At 35.6% G+C, this 14,442-nt stretch overlaps 1 protein-coding gene and 1 non-coding gene across 2 annotated transcripts in view; one reads left to right on the top strand and one right to left on the bottom strand.

The window, feature by feature from the left end:
• The window catches only part of DNAI4 (dynein axonemal intermediate chain 4), an 87,357-nt gene that overhangs the window by 38,292 nt on the left and 34,623 nt on the right, over positions 1 to 14,442 (top strand). The window contains exons 7-8 of the mRNA XM_039233412.1: positions 2,288 to 2,440; positions 11,599 to 11,793. Coding sequence (XP_039089343.1) covers positions 2,288 to 2,440; positions 11,599 to 11,793 — 348 coding nt within the window. The remainder of the gene's footprint in view (positions 1 to 2,287; positions 2,441 to 11,598; positions 11,794 to 14,442) is intronic.
• Positions 2,468 to 2,570, bottom strand: LOC120232641. The gene has a single exon (XR_005528616.1). It is a non-coding gene; the product is annotated as a U6 spliceosomal RNA (small nuclear RNA).

Raw genomic sequence — 14,442 nt, 5'->3', positions numbered from 1 at the left:
GAAACAGGCTCCAGGCTCCGAGCTGGCAGTCAGCACAGAGCCCGACGCGGGGCTCGAACCCACGAACCGTGAGATCATGACCTAAGCGAAAGTCGGACGCTTAACCGACTAAGCCACCCAGGCGCCCCTAAAAAAATTTTTTTTAAAGTGTGATAAGAGATCGTTTCTATTATAAAACATACACATATCTATTTGTTCATATGTGAATCTGAAAGTACATACACCAAAATGTTAGCAGTTATTATCTCTGGGTGATGGACATACCAAGTCATATTTATCTTGTTTTTCTTTTTTCACAGTGAGCATATCTTTTTACTCAGCTAAAATATAAAATTATTTTTCTGTAAATGTTATATGGCTAATTGCTGTTCTTTTATAGTCTGAGTTAAACTAGTATATAGAAACAATATTTTAAAATGGGTAAAAACTACTTAGACATATTATGGACTCAGAAGTGCTCAAAACACAGATATAGTTGAGAATGCTTTTTTTAAATACTAGTTCAGACTTTCTTTAGCAGAATATAACAGTATAAAATTGGGAAGTCACAATCATTTTTTTTCTTTAAGAAACAAACAGACTCTTAGCTATAGAGAACAAATTGATTATTATCAGAAGGGAGGTGGGTAGGGGGATGGGTTAAATAGGTGATTAAGGATGGGGATTAAAGAACATACCTTTTGTGATGAGCACCAGGTGTTGCATGGAAGTGTTGAATTATTAAATTGTATACCTGAAGCTAATATTACATTCTATGTTAACTATCTGGAATTTAAATAAAAACTTAAAAAAACAAAGACAAAAACAAAACCCCAATCATTCATTATTTATTGTTTTATTTTGTACATGATATTATGGCATGTGGTTTGAGATTTTTTTTTATTTCTTAGGTTAATTTATTCAAATGTACAAACGTCATGATGGTACCCAAACTAAAATTACCCATGTTATTCGTTATCCTCAAACAAGAAAAAACTTTTTATCACTCTAACATTTTACATTGCTCATCTATAGCATGTACCTTTATTTATGTAGTACTTATTAGTGATCACATAACAATATATTCCTATTTAATCAAATTACTAAACTTTCAGTTAAAGGAAGAAAAAGAAGTTTAAGTAGTTCAACATTCAAAGACATAATTTCCTTCTATGGTCTTTTACTTTATGAACATGGAAGTTGTACCCTTTTCAGTTCAGCAAAATAAACTAGGTATTTTGGGTATCACTTTGTTAAATATAACTAAGTTTAATAAAATAGAAATATCACTATGACATGTGAGTTAACATTCTTGCTAATTGAAAACATTATGAATACCAGAGCTCCTTCATTTTATATCATGAAAATAAAAGTTCTAACAATGAGGTAGTTGCACTTATTATATCCAGATCTTGTTTTGATTTTTAGGGAAAATAACTCTATAATTTTTTTTAAATCTTTATATATTTTTGAGAGTGAGACAGAGAGACAGAATGTGAGCAGGGGAGAGGCAGACACAGAATCTGAAACAGGCTTCAGGCTCCAAGCTGTCAGCACAGAGCCTGATGTGGGGCTCGAACCCACAAACCGTGAGATCATGACCTGAGCCAAAGTCGGACCCTTAACGGACTGAGCCACCCAGGTACCCCTAGTGAAAATAATTCTTTATTAAATCACTGTACTTTAAAAATTTAGCAAGTTTAGCCTGTAGGAATATGGTCACTGATAAAATAATTGCTACATGAGACTTTCTTTGTTATATTAATAATGAAAGGAGTTGGAATACTTTTTTTTAATTTGGAGATAATTAACATTGCCAATTTTTGTTTGGAGACTGTTGTTATATTTGCTCAAATGAAGAAATATAATGTAAACAAACATTTTTAAAAGAGAAACTAATAACCTTATAAATATCTTGAGAACAGAATCTACAGTTTTCCCAGCAAGTAAAATCTTTTCACTTAAGTATATAGGAGATGTTATGTGCTAAAAATGGAATTGTATTATTATAAATCAAAAGTTCTATAGAATACAAACATATTAACCATAAGTAAAGGAACATTAAATCCTTATTGTAACACGGTTGTCCAGGCCCATATCAAGCAAGACCTATAGTGACAGACTGATGGGATTATGCTGTATCAGTTTGGGATGGAGGGGAGAAAGGAGAGGGGATCACAAAGAATGGTGAGGACAACTTGGAGTTATCATTAAAACATGGAGAGATTTTTCTATAACTAGTTATATATAAGCTAAACTATTAGAACTTGGTTTAAAATAATTTTTACCTTTCTGTCTCTCTGTTTAGGTGTAATGTCCACTACTTGGGATTTGTATGATTCTTATAACGCTATGGAGCCTTCTCCTTTACCCGCAAAGTCTATACTTGATTCAAGTTGTAAAGGAAATGCAGCTTCTAAAGATCGAGAGCAAAGAGTGCCGGGGAGTGCTACAGAAAAAAGTAAGATTTCATTTATTTCAGTTTTTTTTTTAAATGGAATGTTTCACTAATGTGCATGCTGTCTTTGCACAAGAGCCATGCTAATCTTCTCTGTATCATTCTAATATTACTCTACTTGCTGCCTCAGCAAGCACTATTTCAGTTTTTAAAAAGTGATATTTTCACATGCCATTGTAAGTAAATTCTTTCTTAGCAGTCACAATACTTCATTTCTGGTGGGAGATGAAAACTATAACTTTTACTCAGAAATAGCATTGTCAGTCTTTATATCATCTTGGACTCTAAACTAAAAACATTAATTTTTCTTGGGTATCTGTCAAGAGTTTCAAAGATTCTCTCTTCCTCTGTTGCTTACTTACTCTTAAGCTCTCTTTCATACATGTGAGGACATGTAAGTTCATAATTTTCTCTCTTCTTTTCTTTACGTAGGCTGTACAATTTCTTTTCTTTTCTTTTCTTTTTACAAATAGTTTATTGTCAAATTAGTTTCCACATAACACCCAGTGCTCATCCCCTCACGTGCCCTCTTCCATGCCCATCCCCCCTCCCCCCCCACATCCATCAGTCCTCAGTTTTTGTCAGCATTCCAGAGTCTCTCATGGTTTGCCTCTCTCCCTTTCCCCCACCATTTCTCCCCTTCTTCTCCCCCTTGTTCCTCCGTTAAGTTCCTCCTAATCCTCCTATACGTGCAAACATATGATATTTGTCCTTCTCTGCCTGACTTATTTCGCTCAGCATAACACCCTCAAGGTCCATCCATGTTGCTACACATGGTCAGATTTCATTCTTTCTCATTGTCATGTAGTATTCCATGGTATAGATAAACCACATCTTTTTGATCCATTCGTCCGATGATGGACACTTAGGCTCCTTCCATGTTTTAGCTATTGTGGAGAGTGCTGCTGTGAACATTGGGGTACATGTGCTCCTATGCCTCAGCATTTCTGTATCCCTTGGGTAAATTCCTAGCAGTGCTATTGCTGGGTCCTAGGGGAGTTCTATTGTTAGTTTCCTGAGGAACCTCCACACTGTTTTCCAGAGGGGCTGCACCAGTTTACATTCCCACCAACAGTGTAGGAGGGTGCCCGTTTCTCCACATCCTCGCCTAGGCTGTACAATTTATAAGAAAGAGAGTGTATGATAGCTGTTTGACAACTTAAAATGGAGCTATAGTAACAACTGTGGCTTTTAATTGGGGATGATTCTACCTCTCTAGAGGATATTTAGCAATATCTGGAGATCTTTTTGGTGTCATGACTATGGGGACATCTTTTGGTTTGATGTTAAGGATACTACCAAAAATCCTTCAGTACACAGAACAGCCCCTACAACAACAAATTACCTCACCAAAATGTCAGTACTACCAAGGGTGAGAAACTCCGCATGACAACTTTAGCTTTTAGTATTTTAAGGTTTAAGATTAAATGCTTTCATTAAAGTCAACACAAAATTTTAACTCTCTAAATGTACTTAGCAATATGAGAGAATTTTTACAAAGTCCACCTATAAGAAATTTCTTAAGCTCCATTTCTGATTGTTTTGTGGTTATATAGTTTTATTCTCCCTATTCTGAACTTTCGAGTCATTTTTCTTATAAAATGATATCACTCATGTAAGGGGTAGTTGTTTTTTTATTTTTTCAGAATAACTATACCCTGGCAAGTTTTGGCAAAATTTTGGCAAATTTTCATAAGTTAAATTGAAATATTTCTATCCCCAACTATTTTTTACCCTGAAGACAAATGTAACATTAAAAAAAAAATCACTAAAGTGTTTTTGAAAAATCAAGTTTAAAGAGAATTGATAATTTTCAGAAAATAATCATCTTATTTATAACTGACTACATTTCCTTCAGACACTTTAGATCTATAGGACCTACCATCTAATAATTTGGTCTATCATTGTACTTAAATTAAATTTTTAAAAAAATAAAAACTTTAAAAATGTCATCTCTATTATTTTGTCACTTAAAATTATATTTACAGTCATGTGACCTATAGCTATGTTTTACTGAAAGTTGTTTACAATGAAGGCCAGATTATTTTCCCAGAGAACAATGAAGGGGAAGAATGAATTATTAGTTATCACTAAAGAAACATTTTTTGTTGCTTAAATGTTAATGTCCACACAGTGGTTTTGCTTTTAGAAGCCAAAATTTTTCCTGCCAAAAATTTCTAAGAATAATATCCATCTTAGACTCAAAGATTACATTGGGACTTCAAAATTGGATACACGTACCCCATCTCTATTAAGGCCATTGACACACCAAAATAAGTGTAAGTAGAAGGTCCTAAAAGAAAAATGTCTCTATTTGTGGGTCTTTTATTTCTTGTATATATGGGTGTGTTTTAAAAAGCAAAAAGCAATAATAAAACCATATTCAAGAACTATAATACAAAATAAAAATATACTTTATTTTAGTATTGTGGCCAATTAAGGGATTAGAGGAGACCAGAACTAGGAAAAGGGAGAAAATAAAAAATAGAAAAAGATAGGCAACAGAAGTAAATGATCAGATTTATTGAGATTGTAAAGGAGAGTCACATAAAAATTAGAAGGACTAAGATCACTTCTGGGTCCCTTTTGCCTCTGAGATTTTATAATGCAGACACATAGAGAAAAAAAGTTAAATATGGTCCATATTTGGTTTAAGAAATGTTTCTATTCCATTTAAACTTTGAATGTACAGGTTATACTTTAACCATTATGTTTGAGGGGAAAAAGGACCATGATTTTCATTTTTGAATATCTGTAAGACACTTATTCAGATCACAAAGAGAAATTATTTTCTCTCATGGGCTTAAAAAAAAGTTTTTTTTAAATGTTTATATATTTCTACCAGAGAGAGAGAGAGAAAGAACATGATCAGGGGAGGGGCAGAGAGAGAGGGAGACGCAGAATCCAAAGCAGGATCCATTCTCTGAGCTGTTAGGACAGAGCACAATGTGGGGCTCAAACTCATGGACTGTGAGATCATGACCGAGCCAGGTGCCCCATTGTTTTGTTTGTTTGTTTGTTTTAAAGAGCTGTAGATTTTGAAAAAGTAATAGACATTTCAAGCACAGGTTTAGAGTTACAGAAAAATTGAGCAGAGAGTACTGAGAGATCCTTCCAATTTCTTCCTTTATCCCACTTGGTGCAATTTCCCCTATTTCTAACATCTGGCACTAGTGGGGTACATGTGTTACAATTGTTGAATCAATATCGATATTATTAACATAATTTACATCAAGGTTCACTCCTTGTGTTGTACAGTGCCATGAGTTTCGGCAAATGCATAAGGACATGTTTCGGTCATTACAGTTTCATACAGAATAGTTTCATTGACTTAAATATCCCCCATTCTCCATGTATTCATCATTCCTCCTCACTCCATATCTCTGACCATTGCTGATCTTTTTATTATGTCTATAATTTAGACTTTTCCAAAATGTTAGGTGGTTGGAATCATACAATATGTAGCCTTTTCAGACTGGCTTCTTTTACCAAACAATACACATTTAAGATTCCTGTGTGTCTTCTCATGACTTGACAGCTCGTTTGTTTTTCACTAGAAAATATTAAATTATATGGAGATACGACAATGTGTTTATTTATTTGTTGAACGATTTCTTTGTTGCTTCTAGTTTCTTGTGACAGTGAACAAAGCTGCTATGAACATTCATGTGTAGGTTTTTGTGGGGACATAACTTTTCACCTCACTTGGGTAAATACCCAGGAGTACAGTTGTTGGGTCATATAGTAAGAGTATGCTTAGACTCTTAAGAAACTATGAAACTGTCTTCCAAAGTGGTTGTACCACTTTGTATTACCAACAGCGATGACTGAATGTTTTTGTTGCTCCTCATTCTATCAGTATTTGGTACTGATTACTTAAAAAAAAAAATTTAGTGTTTATTTTTGAGTGAGAGAGTATGAGCAGGGAGAGGGGGACTCAGAGAGAGAGGGAGACACAGAATCTGAAGGAGGTTCCAGGCTCTAAAGTCTCAGCACAGAGCCTGATGCAGGGCTTGAACGCATGAAATGTAAGATCATGACTTGAGCCAAAGTTGGACACTTCACTGACTGAGCCACCCAGGCACCCCTGATACTGTTTACTTTAAAATTTTTTTTAGCTGTTGTAATAGATGTGTGCTCTCTCATTATTTTTTTTAAGTGTTCATTTATTTATTTTGAGAGAGAGAAAGAGAGAAAGAGCATGCCAGTGGAGGAGAGGCAGAGAGAGGGGGAGAGAGAGAATCCCAAGCAGGCTCTGTGCTGTCAGTGCAGAGCCCAACGTGGGGCTCAATCTCATAGATGGTAAAATCATAACCTGAGCAGAAATCCAGAGTCAGAGGCTTAACTGACTGAACCACCCAGGCACCCCATCTCATTATTGTTTTAATTTGCAATTCCCTTATGACATGTGATGTTGAACATATATTTACTGGCATATACGTATCTTCTTTGGTGAAATGTCTATTTGAATTTTCTGTTATTTTTTAAATTGGGCTATTTATTTTCTTTTTGTTGAATTTTATGAATTATGATAAATTAACTCCTTCATCAGATAAGCATTTTGCAAAATTTTCTCCCATTTGGGGGCTTGTCTCTTCATTTTCTTAACAATTCTTCACAGACCAGAAAGTTTTAACTTAATAAAGTCTAATTTAACATTCGTTTTTCTTCTTCAAATTGTGCTTTTGGTATTTTATCCAAAGATTTATCACCAAACCAGGGCCACCTAGATTTTCTCCTATGCTGTTTTAGAAAAATGTATAGTTTTGTATTTTACATTGAGGTTCGATTCAGTTAATTTTTGGGAAAGGCATATATTCTGTGTTTACATTTTTTTAAATATATGGATGTCCAATTGCTCATTTATTGAAAAGACACTCTTGAGGTCCTTTGTCAAATATCTGTTGACTGTATTTGTGTGGGCTGTTTTTGAGCTCTCTATCCTGTTACATTGATCAATTTATCTGTTCTTTCACCAATATCTCATTGTCTTGGTTAACTGTAGCTCTATAGTAATGCTTAAAATTGGGTAGTGTCAGTCTTTTGTTCTTCTTCAATATTGTGTCAGCTACTCTTGTTCTTTTGCCTCTCCATATAAACTTGAGAATCAATTTGTCAATATCAATAAAATAGCTTGTTGGGATTTTTATTGGGATTGCACTGAAGCTATAGATCAACTTGTAAAACATGGGCATTTTAACAATATGGAGACTTCCTACCCATGAAAATTCATTTGGATCTTCTTTGATTTCTTTCATCAGGGTTTTGTAATTTCCTCAAGTAGATCTTGTACGTATTTTGTTAGATTAGTAACTTAAGTGTTTAACTTTTTAGCTCCAGTATAAATAGTATTATGGTTTTTATTTCAATTTTATTTTTTTAAGTTTGTTTGTTTGTTTGTTTATTGAGGGAGATAGTATGCAAGAGGGGCAGAGAGAGAGAAAATCCCAGGCAGGCTCCACACTGTCAGCATAGAGATGAGGTAGGGCTTCAATTCATGAACTGTGAGATCATGACCTCAGCTGAAACTAAGAGTCAGACACCTAACTGACTGAGCCACCCAGGTGCCCCTATTTCAGTTTTCGTTGTTCATTACTGGTTTATAGGAAAGACATTGATTTTTGTATATTAATCATGTATACTGCAACTTTACTATACTTTTTATTATATTTGGAGAATTTTATATTTTTTTGACAATTCATGGGGATTTTTCACAAAACAATCATGTCATCTACAAAGGTTTTTTTTTTCCCTTTCCAATTTGTATAATTTTTATTTCTTTTCCTTGACTTATTGTACTAGGTAGGACTTCTAGTATGATGTTGAATAAAGGTAGTGAGAAGGGACATTCTAGCCTTGTTTCTTATCTTAGTGGGTAAATTTTTGGGTTTTCACCATTAAATATTATGTTAGTTGTAGGTTATTCATAGATTTTTTAAAAATTCATATCTATTCTTAGTGTCCTAAGTGTTTTTTTTTATCATAAATTAAATTTAAATGACATAAATTAGATTTTGTCAAAAGATTTTTCTGAATCGAATGGGATTTTTCTGCCTTAGCCTATGGATCTGGTGGATTGTATTAATTGGTTTTCAAGTGTTGGCACTGGCTGTGCATACCTGGAACAAACCACACTGTGTTTTATAAGTCTTCTTATACACTGTTAGATTTCATTGCTAATATTTTGTTGGAGGATCTTTGTGTTGCTTTCATAAACAGTATTTTTCTGTAATTCTCCTTTTTTGTAATGTTTTCATCTGGTATTTGTATTAGAATAATGTCGGCCTAACAAAATGAATTGGGAAGTGTTCCTTCTACTTATTTTCTGAAATAGATTGTATAAACATTCCTTAAATGTTTGATATAATTCATCAGTAAAACCATCTGGGCCTGGGGCTTTCTATTTTGGAAAGTTATTAATTATGGATTCGACTTCTTTATAGATAGAGGCCTATTCAGATTACCTATTCCTCTTTGTGTAAGTTTGGACAGTTTATGTCTTTCAAGAAATTTCTCTACTTCATCTAAGTTATCAAACCTATGGACATAAATTATTCAGTGTTCAATATTCTTTGGTCTTTGGGATCAGTAGTGATGACACCTCTGTTCTTGCTCATACTGGCAATTTATATGTTTTATTTTTTTTCTTGGTTAGTTTGGCTGATGATTATGAATTTTATTGATCTTTTCAAGGAAACAACTTTTAATTTCATTGATTGTTTCTGATGATTTTCTGTTTTCAATTTTATTGATGTATGTTTTAATTTTCATATATATTTGTTTCCTGCTTACTTTAGGCTTAGGTTGCTCTTCTTACTCTAGTGCCCTGAGATGGGAGCTTAGATTACCAATTTTTAGATTTTCTTCTTTTTAGTATATGCCTTCCATGCTATAAATTTCCCTCTAGGCATTCGTTTTGCTGCATTTCATAAATTTTGAGAAGTTTTAGTTTTATTTTCAAATATTTTAAAATTTCATTTGAAACTTCTTCTTTGACCTATTTTTTATTTATGGATGCTTTTTAAATTTCCAAATATTTTGGGATTATCCAGCTGTCTTTCTGTTATTAAATTCAATTTTAATTCCATTGTGGTCTGAGAGCATTTTTTAAAAAATTATTTCTATTCTTTAAATGTGTTTAGCTTGCTTTGTGGCCTAGAATGTGTTCTAGCTTGGTGAGCATTCCATGTGAACTAGAGAAAAACATGTATTCTGTTAAAAATAAAAAGGGTTAATGTTTCCAATTATAATAGCTTGTGTGTCTAATTCTCCTTGCAATTTTATTAGCTTTTTCCTTACAGATTTGTAGTCTTGGTTTTTTGCTGCATAAATGATTAGCCTTGCTATGTCTTCTTGGAGAATTGATTTCTTTATTATTATGCAATGCTCCACTTTATTGCTGATAATTTTCCTTGTTCTATAGTCTATTTTGTCTGAAATTAAATATAGCTACTCTGTCTTCTTTTGATTAGTGTTAACATAGTATATATTGTTCTATCTCTTTAATCTATCTGTGTCTTTACATTTAAATTGGGCTTCTTACAGACAGACAATATTTTTATTTTTTTTTTATTTTTTGAGATTTAAAATAATTTTTAAATGTTTTTATTTACTTCTGAGAGAGACAGCATGATCAGGGGAGGGTCAGAGAGAGAGGGAGATATAGAATCTCAAGCAGGCTCCAGGCTCTGAGTTAGCTGTCAGCACAGAGCCCGATGTGGGGCTTGAACCCATGAACCATGAGATCATGACCTGAGCCGAAGTTGGATGCTTAACCGACTGAGCTACCCAGCTGCCCCTAGACAATGTTTTTTAAAAAATGTTTAATGTTTATTTTTTAGAGAGAGAGAGCACGAGTAGGGGAGGAGCAGAAAGAGAATGATGGACAGAGGGAATCTATAATGATAATGCAGGGCCCAACATGGGGCTTGAACCCATGAGCCATGAGATCATAACCTGAGCCAAAATCAAGAGCTGGATGCTTAACCAACTGGGCCACCCAGGCACCCCAATAGACAATATTTTTTTAAATATGAATATTATTATTTAGGCATGGCAAGACCAGCAGTAGAGGACACTATTGCCATTGAAACGATAGCTGTTATACTCGCAAGTCTCAAGAGGAAGGGACATTCTATGCTGTGGGCTACACAGAGAAGTACCAGAGTTGGTCAGGAGGCAGAAAGAATGAAGGGAAAATGTGGCCAAGAGTCTTTGTTGTGCTTTCTGTTAGTAGAATGAGAGAACCCAATATAATCACATGGGTACTTAAAAGTAGAAACCTTTCTAAGCTGTGGTCATAGCTCGAACAGATGTAATGACAGAAGAACGTCAGAGAGATGCAGTGATGTTGTGTTTCAAGATGGAGGAAGGGTTTTGGGTGGCTTCTAGAAGCTGAAAAAGATGAGGCTGTCCAGAGATATAACCCTCTTAACTTTTTCGTTTTATCCCAGTGAGACCTGGGTTAGACCTCTAAATTGCTAACTTTTAAAATAATAAATTGGCATAGTTTTAACCCACTAAGTTTTTGGTAGTTTGTTTTAGCATCAACAAAAAATTAACACAATAGTATGGTATTTCTATGAAACAGTAATCCAGTCAGAATTTCATCTGAAGACTAATAATCTTATTTTAATTTGAAGAACAATGTATAGAGATATAAATTACCTATGAGGTTATCATTGCTTACCTTCTGATAAACAGTGCATATTTGAATGGTTAAGAATTCCAAAATGAGGGGCACCTGGGTGGCTCAGTCGGTTAAGCGTCCAACTTTGGCTCAGGTCATGATCTCATGGTTCGTGGGTTCGAGCCCCACATCGGTCTCTGTGCTGACAGGCAGCTCAGAGCCTAGAGCCTGTTTTGGATTCTGTGTCTCCCTCTCTCTGACCCTTCCCTATTCATGCTGTCTCTCTCTCTCTCTCTCTCTCTCTCTCTGTCTCAGAAATAAATAAAAACGTTAAAAAAATTTAAAAAAAGAATTCCAAGGTGAGATAATATCTTTCATGTGCTTAGTAAATGAAAGATATGCAATAAATGTCTATTTAAGTTGTTGACTATTGGAGGAAAACAAAAATAATGACAAAATATCATTTTAAAAATCCTTAGAATGCATGAATCACTAATTCTGTTTATCATTCCATCATGTTTGTATTTTACAGATAGCGAAGCTAGTTCTTTAATGGATATAGAAAATGTAATTTTGACTAAAATCCATGATGATGAAGAAGACCACTCGGAGACAATATTGAAATCTGACAAATTTCATCAGGATTTATTTTTTATGGAACGAGTTCTAATGGAAAATATATTTCAACCAAAACTTGCAGCTTATCGTCAGCTTCCTATTTTAAAAGGTATTTTTTAAATCACATTTAGACAAACTCAAATAATCAAAAGAATTGAATGACGTTATCATTTCTAAATGTAACCTCCAGACTGGATTATCACTTGTCAAAAGACACATTTATATACCTTTTAGCATTAAACATCCAAATAATAGTAGAATTCAAACTACAGAGCCCTCCAAAGAGATCATCCCTTAGATTAGAATCTTCAAAAGCTTCCGTGGCTCTTTCTTCTCCCTTGCCCTTGCATTGAATTATTTTCTCATATTTAAACACCCTCTCCACTGCCATTGACACTTTCCAGGTCCTGGTGCTTATTTCCTCTCCCTAATTTTATTGCAGGGGCATTCTTACTGTTCTTGTTGCTGCAAATTCCATCTTAAACATTCACAGAATATTCTGAAAGATTTTAGAGATTAATTCAACCCTTCAATTTTTGAATGAAGAAAACGAATAGCATAGAAACTTTCTAAGTTTAGAGTCTATGACAAAGCTAGGCATTCATCCAAGGCCTTCTGATCTCATTCTAATTCTCTTTCCACTTTACTCTCCTGGGGTGCTGATGTATCCCATACACAGGTTTGAACTGGACATTTAACTCTCAAGCTACCTTCAGTATCTTCCCATTGCCTATAATAAATTACAAACTCTCAGATTTCCCTTGTGCTATTTTCCAGTTAAACCTAACCTCCCATAAACAGGCATTAACCTTACTTTTCCCACCATGGATTAACTGTTTTGGTACATCAGATAAATGGACTCAGATAGTAAGTACAGTTGACCCTTGAACAAGGCATGGCTTAGGGGTGATGACCCTGGCACAGTCAAAACTCCAAGTATAAATTTTGATTCCCCCCAAAATTAGCTACAAATAGACTACTGTTGACCAGAAGCCTTACTTATAGCATACATAGTCAACACACATTTTTATGTTATATGTGTTATATACTATATTCTTACAATAAAATAAACTAGAGGAAAGAAAATGTTATTAAGAAAATAATAAGGAAAAGAAAATACATTTATAGTCTTGTATCTGTGTTGGTCTGGGCCAGGGACAGAGGCAGGGGCTGAAGTCCTGGGCCCAGAATGACAAAGTTCTGCAGCCTGGTGGGCCTCAGCTCAGCAGTAGCGGCTGCTGGTGGGCCCATGGGTGGTGAAAGTAGCCTAGGGACACAGTAGAGCTGCCCTATCTGCCCAGAGGTAGACCACCTGCAGGTGGCCACTTCAGCTGCAGCCAAACATGAGTATACTGGTCTCTAGGAGGCCATGAGGCAAGGGGCCACCACAGGGAGGAACGTGCACCAGGCCTGTGAGGAGACCAAGGCCGTGGCCACCTGGTGCCACTCAAGAGGCCGGTGGGTGGAGGACTCAGGGGCATGGGGCTCCCTGCAGAATGCCATCCCTGCTCTCTGGGTGTGTTCTACCACTTTAACTCAGCCTTCTGCTGGCTAGCCCTAGATGCACCCCACCTGACCACCCTATCCTCACACAGGGCAACCTACACACCTTCCTGGTCCTGAGACCGCCAGGTTGCTGACAGCCTCAGCGTGCCTCTTCAGGCACTCAGGCAGCAAGTGCTACTTCTATGCTAGTTGCCTTTCATTCTATCTTGGGAAACTGGAGTGGGCAGTTGTAGACAAATGCCTTGTGGCTTTTGCCGTCAACTCTTCTAAAAAAAAAACCTGCATGTAAGTGGACCCACACAGTTCAAACCTGTGTTGTTCAAGGGTCACTTGTATTCTTTTGTGCCTGGCTTCTTTCATTCAACATGATGTTTTTGAGATTCATTAAGATTGATTTGTGATAAGTGGTCCACTTTTTTTTCTGAGTACTGTTCCATTTTGTGAATATATGATAATTATTTGTATATTCGTTCACCTGTTAATGGACACTTGGCCCATTACCTGTTTGGGAATTTTATGAATAAAGCTGCTATAATCATTTTTGTGCTTTTTTGTGGGCATATGTCTTATTATTTTTAATGTTTATTTATTTATTTTGAGAGAAAAAGAGCATGAGTGGGGGAGGGGCAGAGAGAGAAAGGGAGAGAGAGAATAACCAGACAAGCTCCACACCATCAATGCAGAGCCCCACATGGGGCACAGTCCCATGAACTGTGAGATCATGATCTGAGCCAAAAACAAGAGTTGGACGCTTAACCAACTGTACCACCCCGGCACCCCTGGACATATGTTTTAAATTTTCTTGGGTAAATACCTAGAAATGGAATTTTGGGATCATCAGATAGATGCATATTTAACTTTTTTAGAGAATGCAAAATACCTATCCAAAGTATTTGTCCCATCTTACACTGCCATAAACAATGTACAAGATTACCTATTGTGGAGCACGTGGGTGGCTCAGTTGGTTAAGCATCCGACTTCGGGTCAGTTCATGATCTCATGGTTCGTGGGTTCAGGCCCCACACTGAGCTCTGTGCTGACAGCTAGCTCAGAGCCTGGAGCCTGCTTGAGATTCTGTATCTCCCTCTCTCTCTGACCCTCCCCTGCTCATGTTCTCTCTCTCTCTCTCTCTCTCTCAGAAATAAATAAAACATTAAAAAATTAAAATAAAAAAGATTACCCATTGCTCCTCATTCTTGATAACAGCTGATGTTGGCAATTCTTTTAATGTCCTAAAGACTAAACGTGTTGA

The sequence above is a fragment of the Hyaena hyaena genome, unplaced genomic scaffold, assembly GCF_003009895.1.
Source record: "Hyaena hyaena isolate Hyena2069 unplaced genomic scaffold, ASM300989v1 scaffold_75, whole genome shotgun sequence".
Lineage (NCBI taxonomy): Eukaryota > Metazoa > Chordata > Mammalia > Carnivora > Hyaenidae > Hyaena > Hyaena hyaena.
This window is presented reverse-complemented; position numbering and strand designations above follow the sequence as displayed.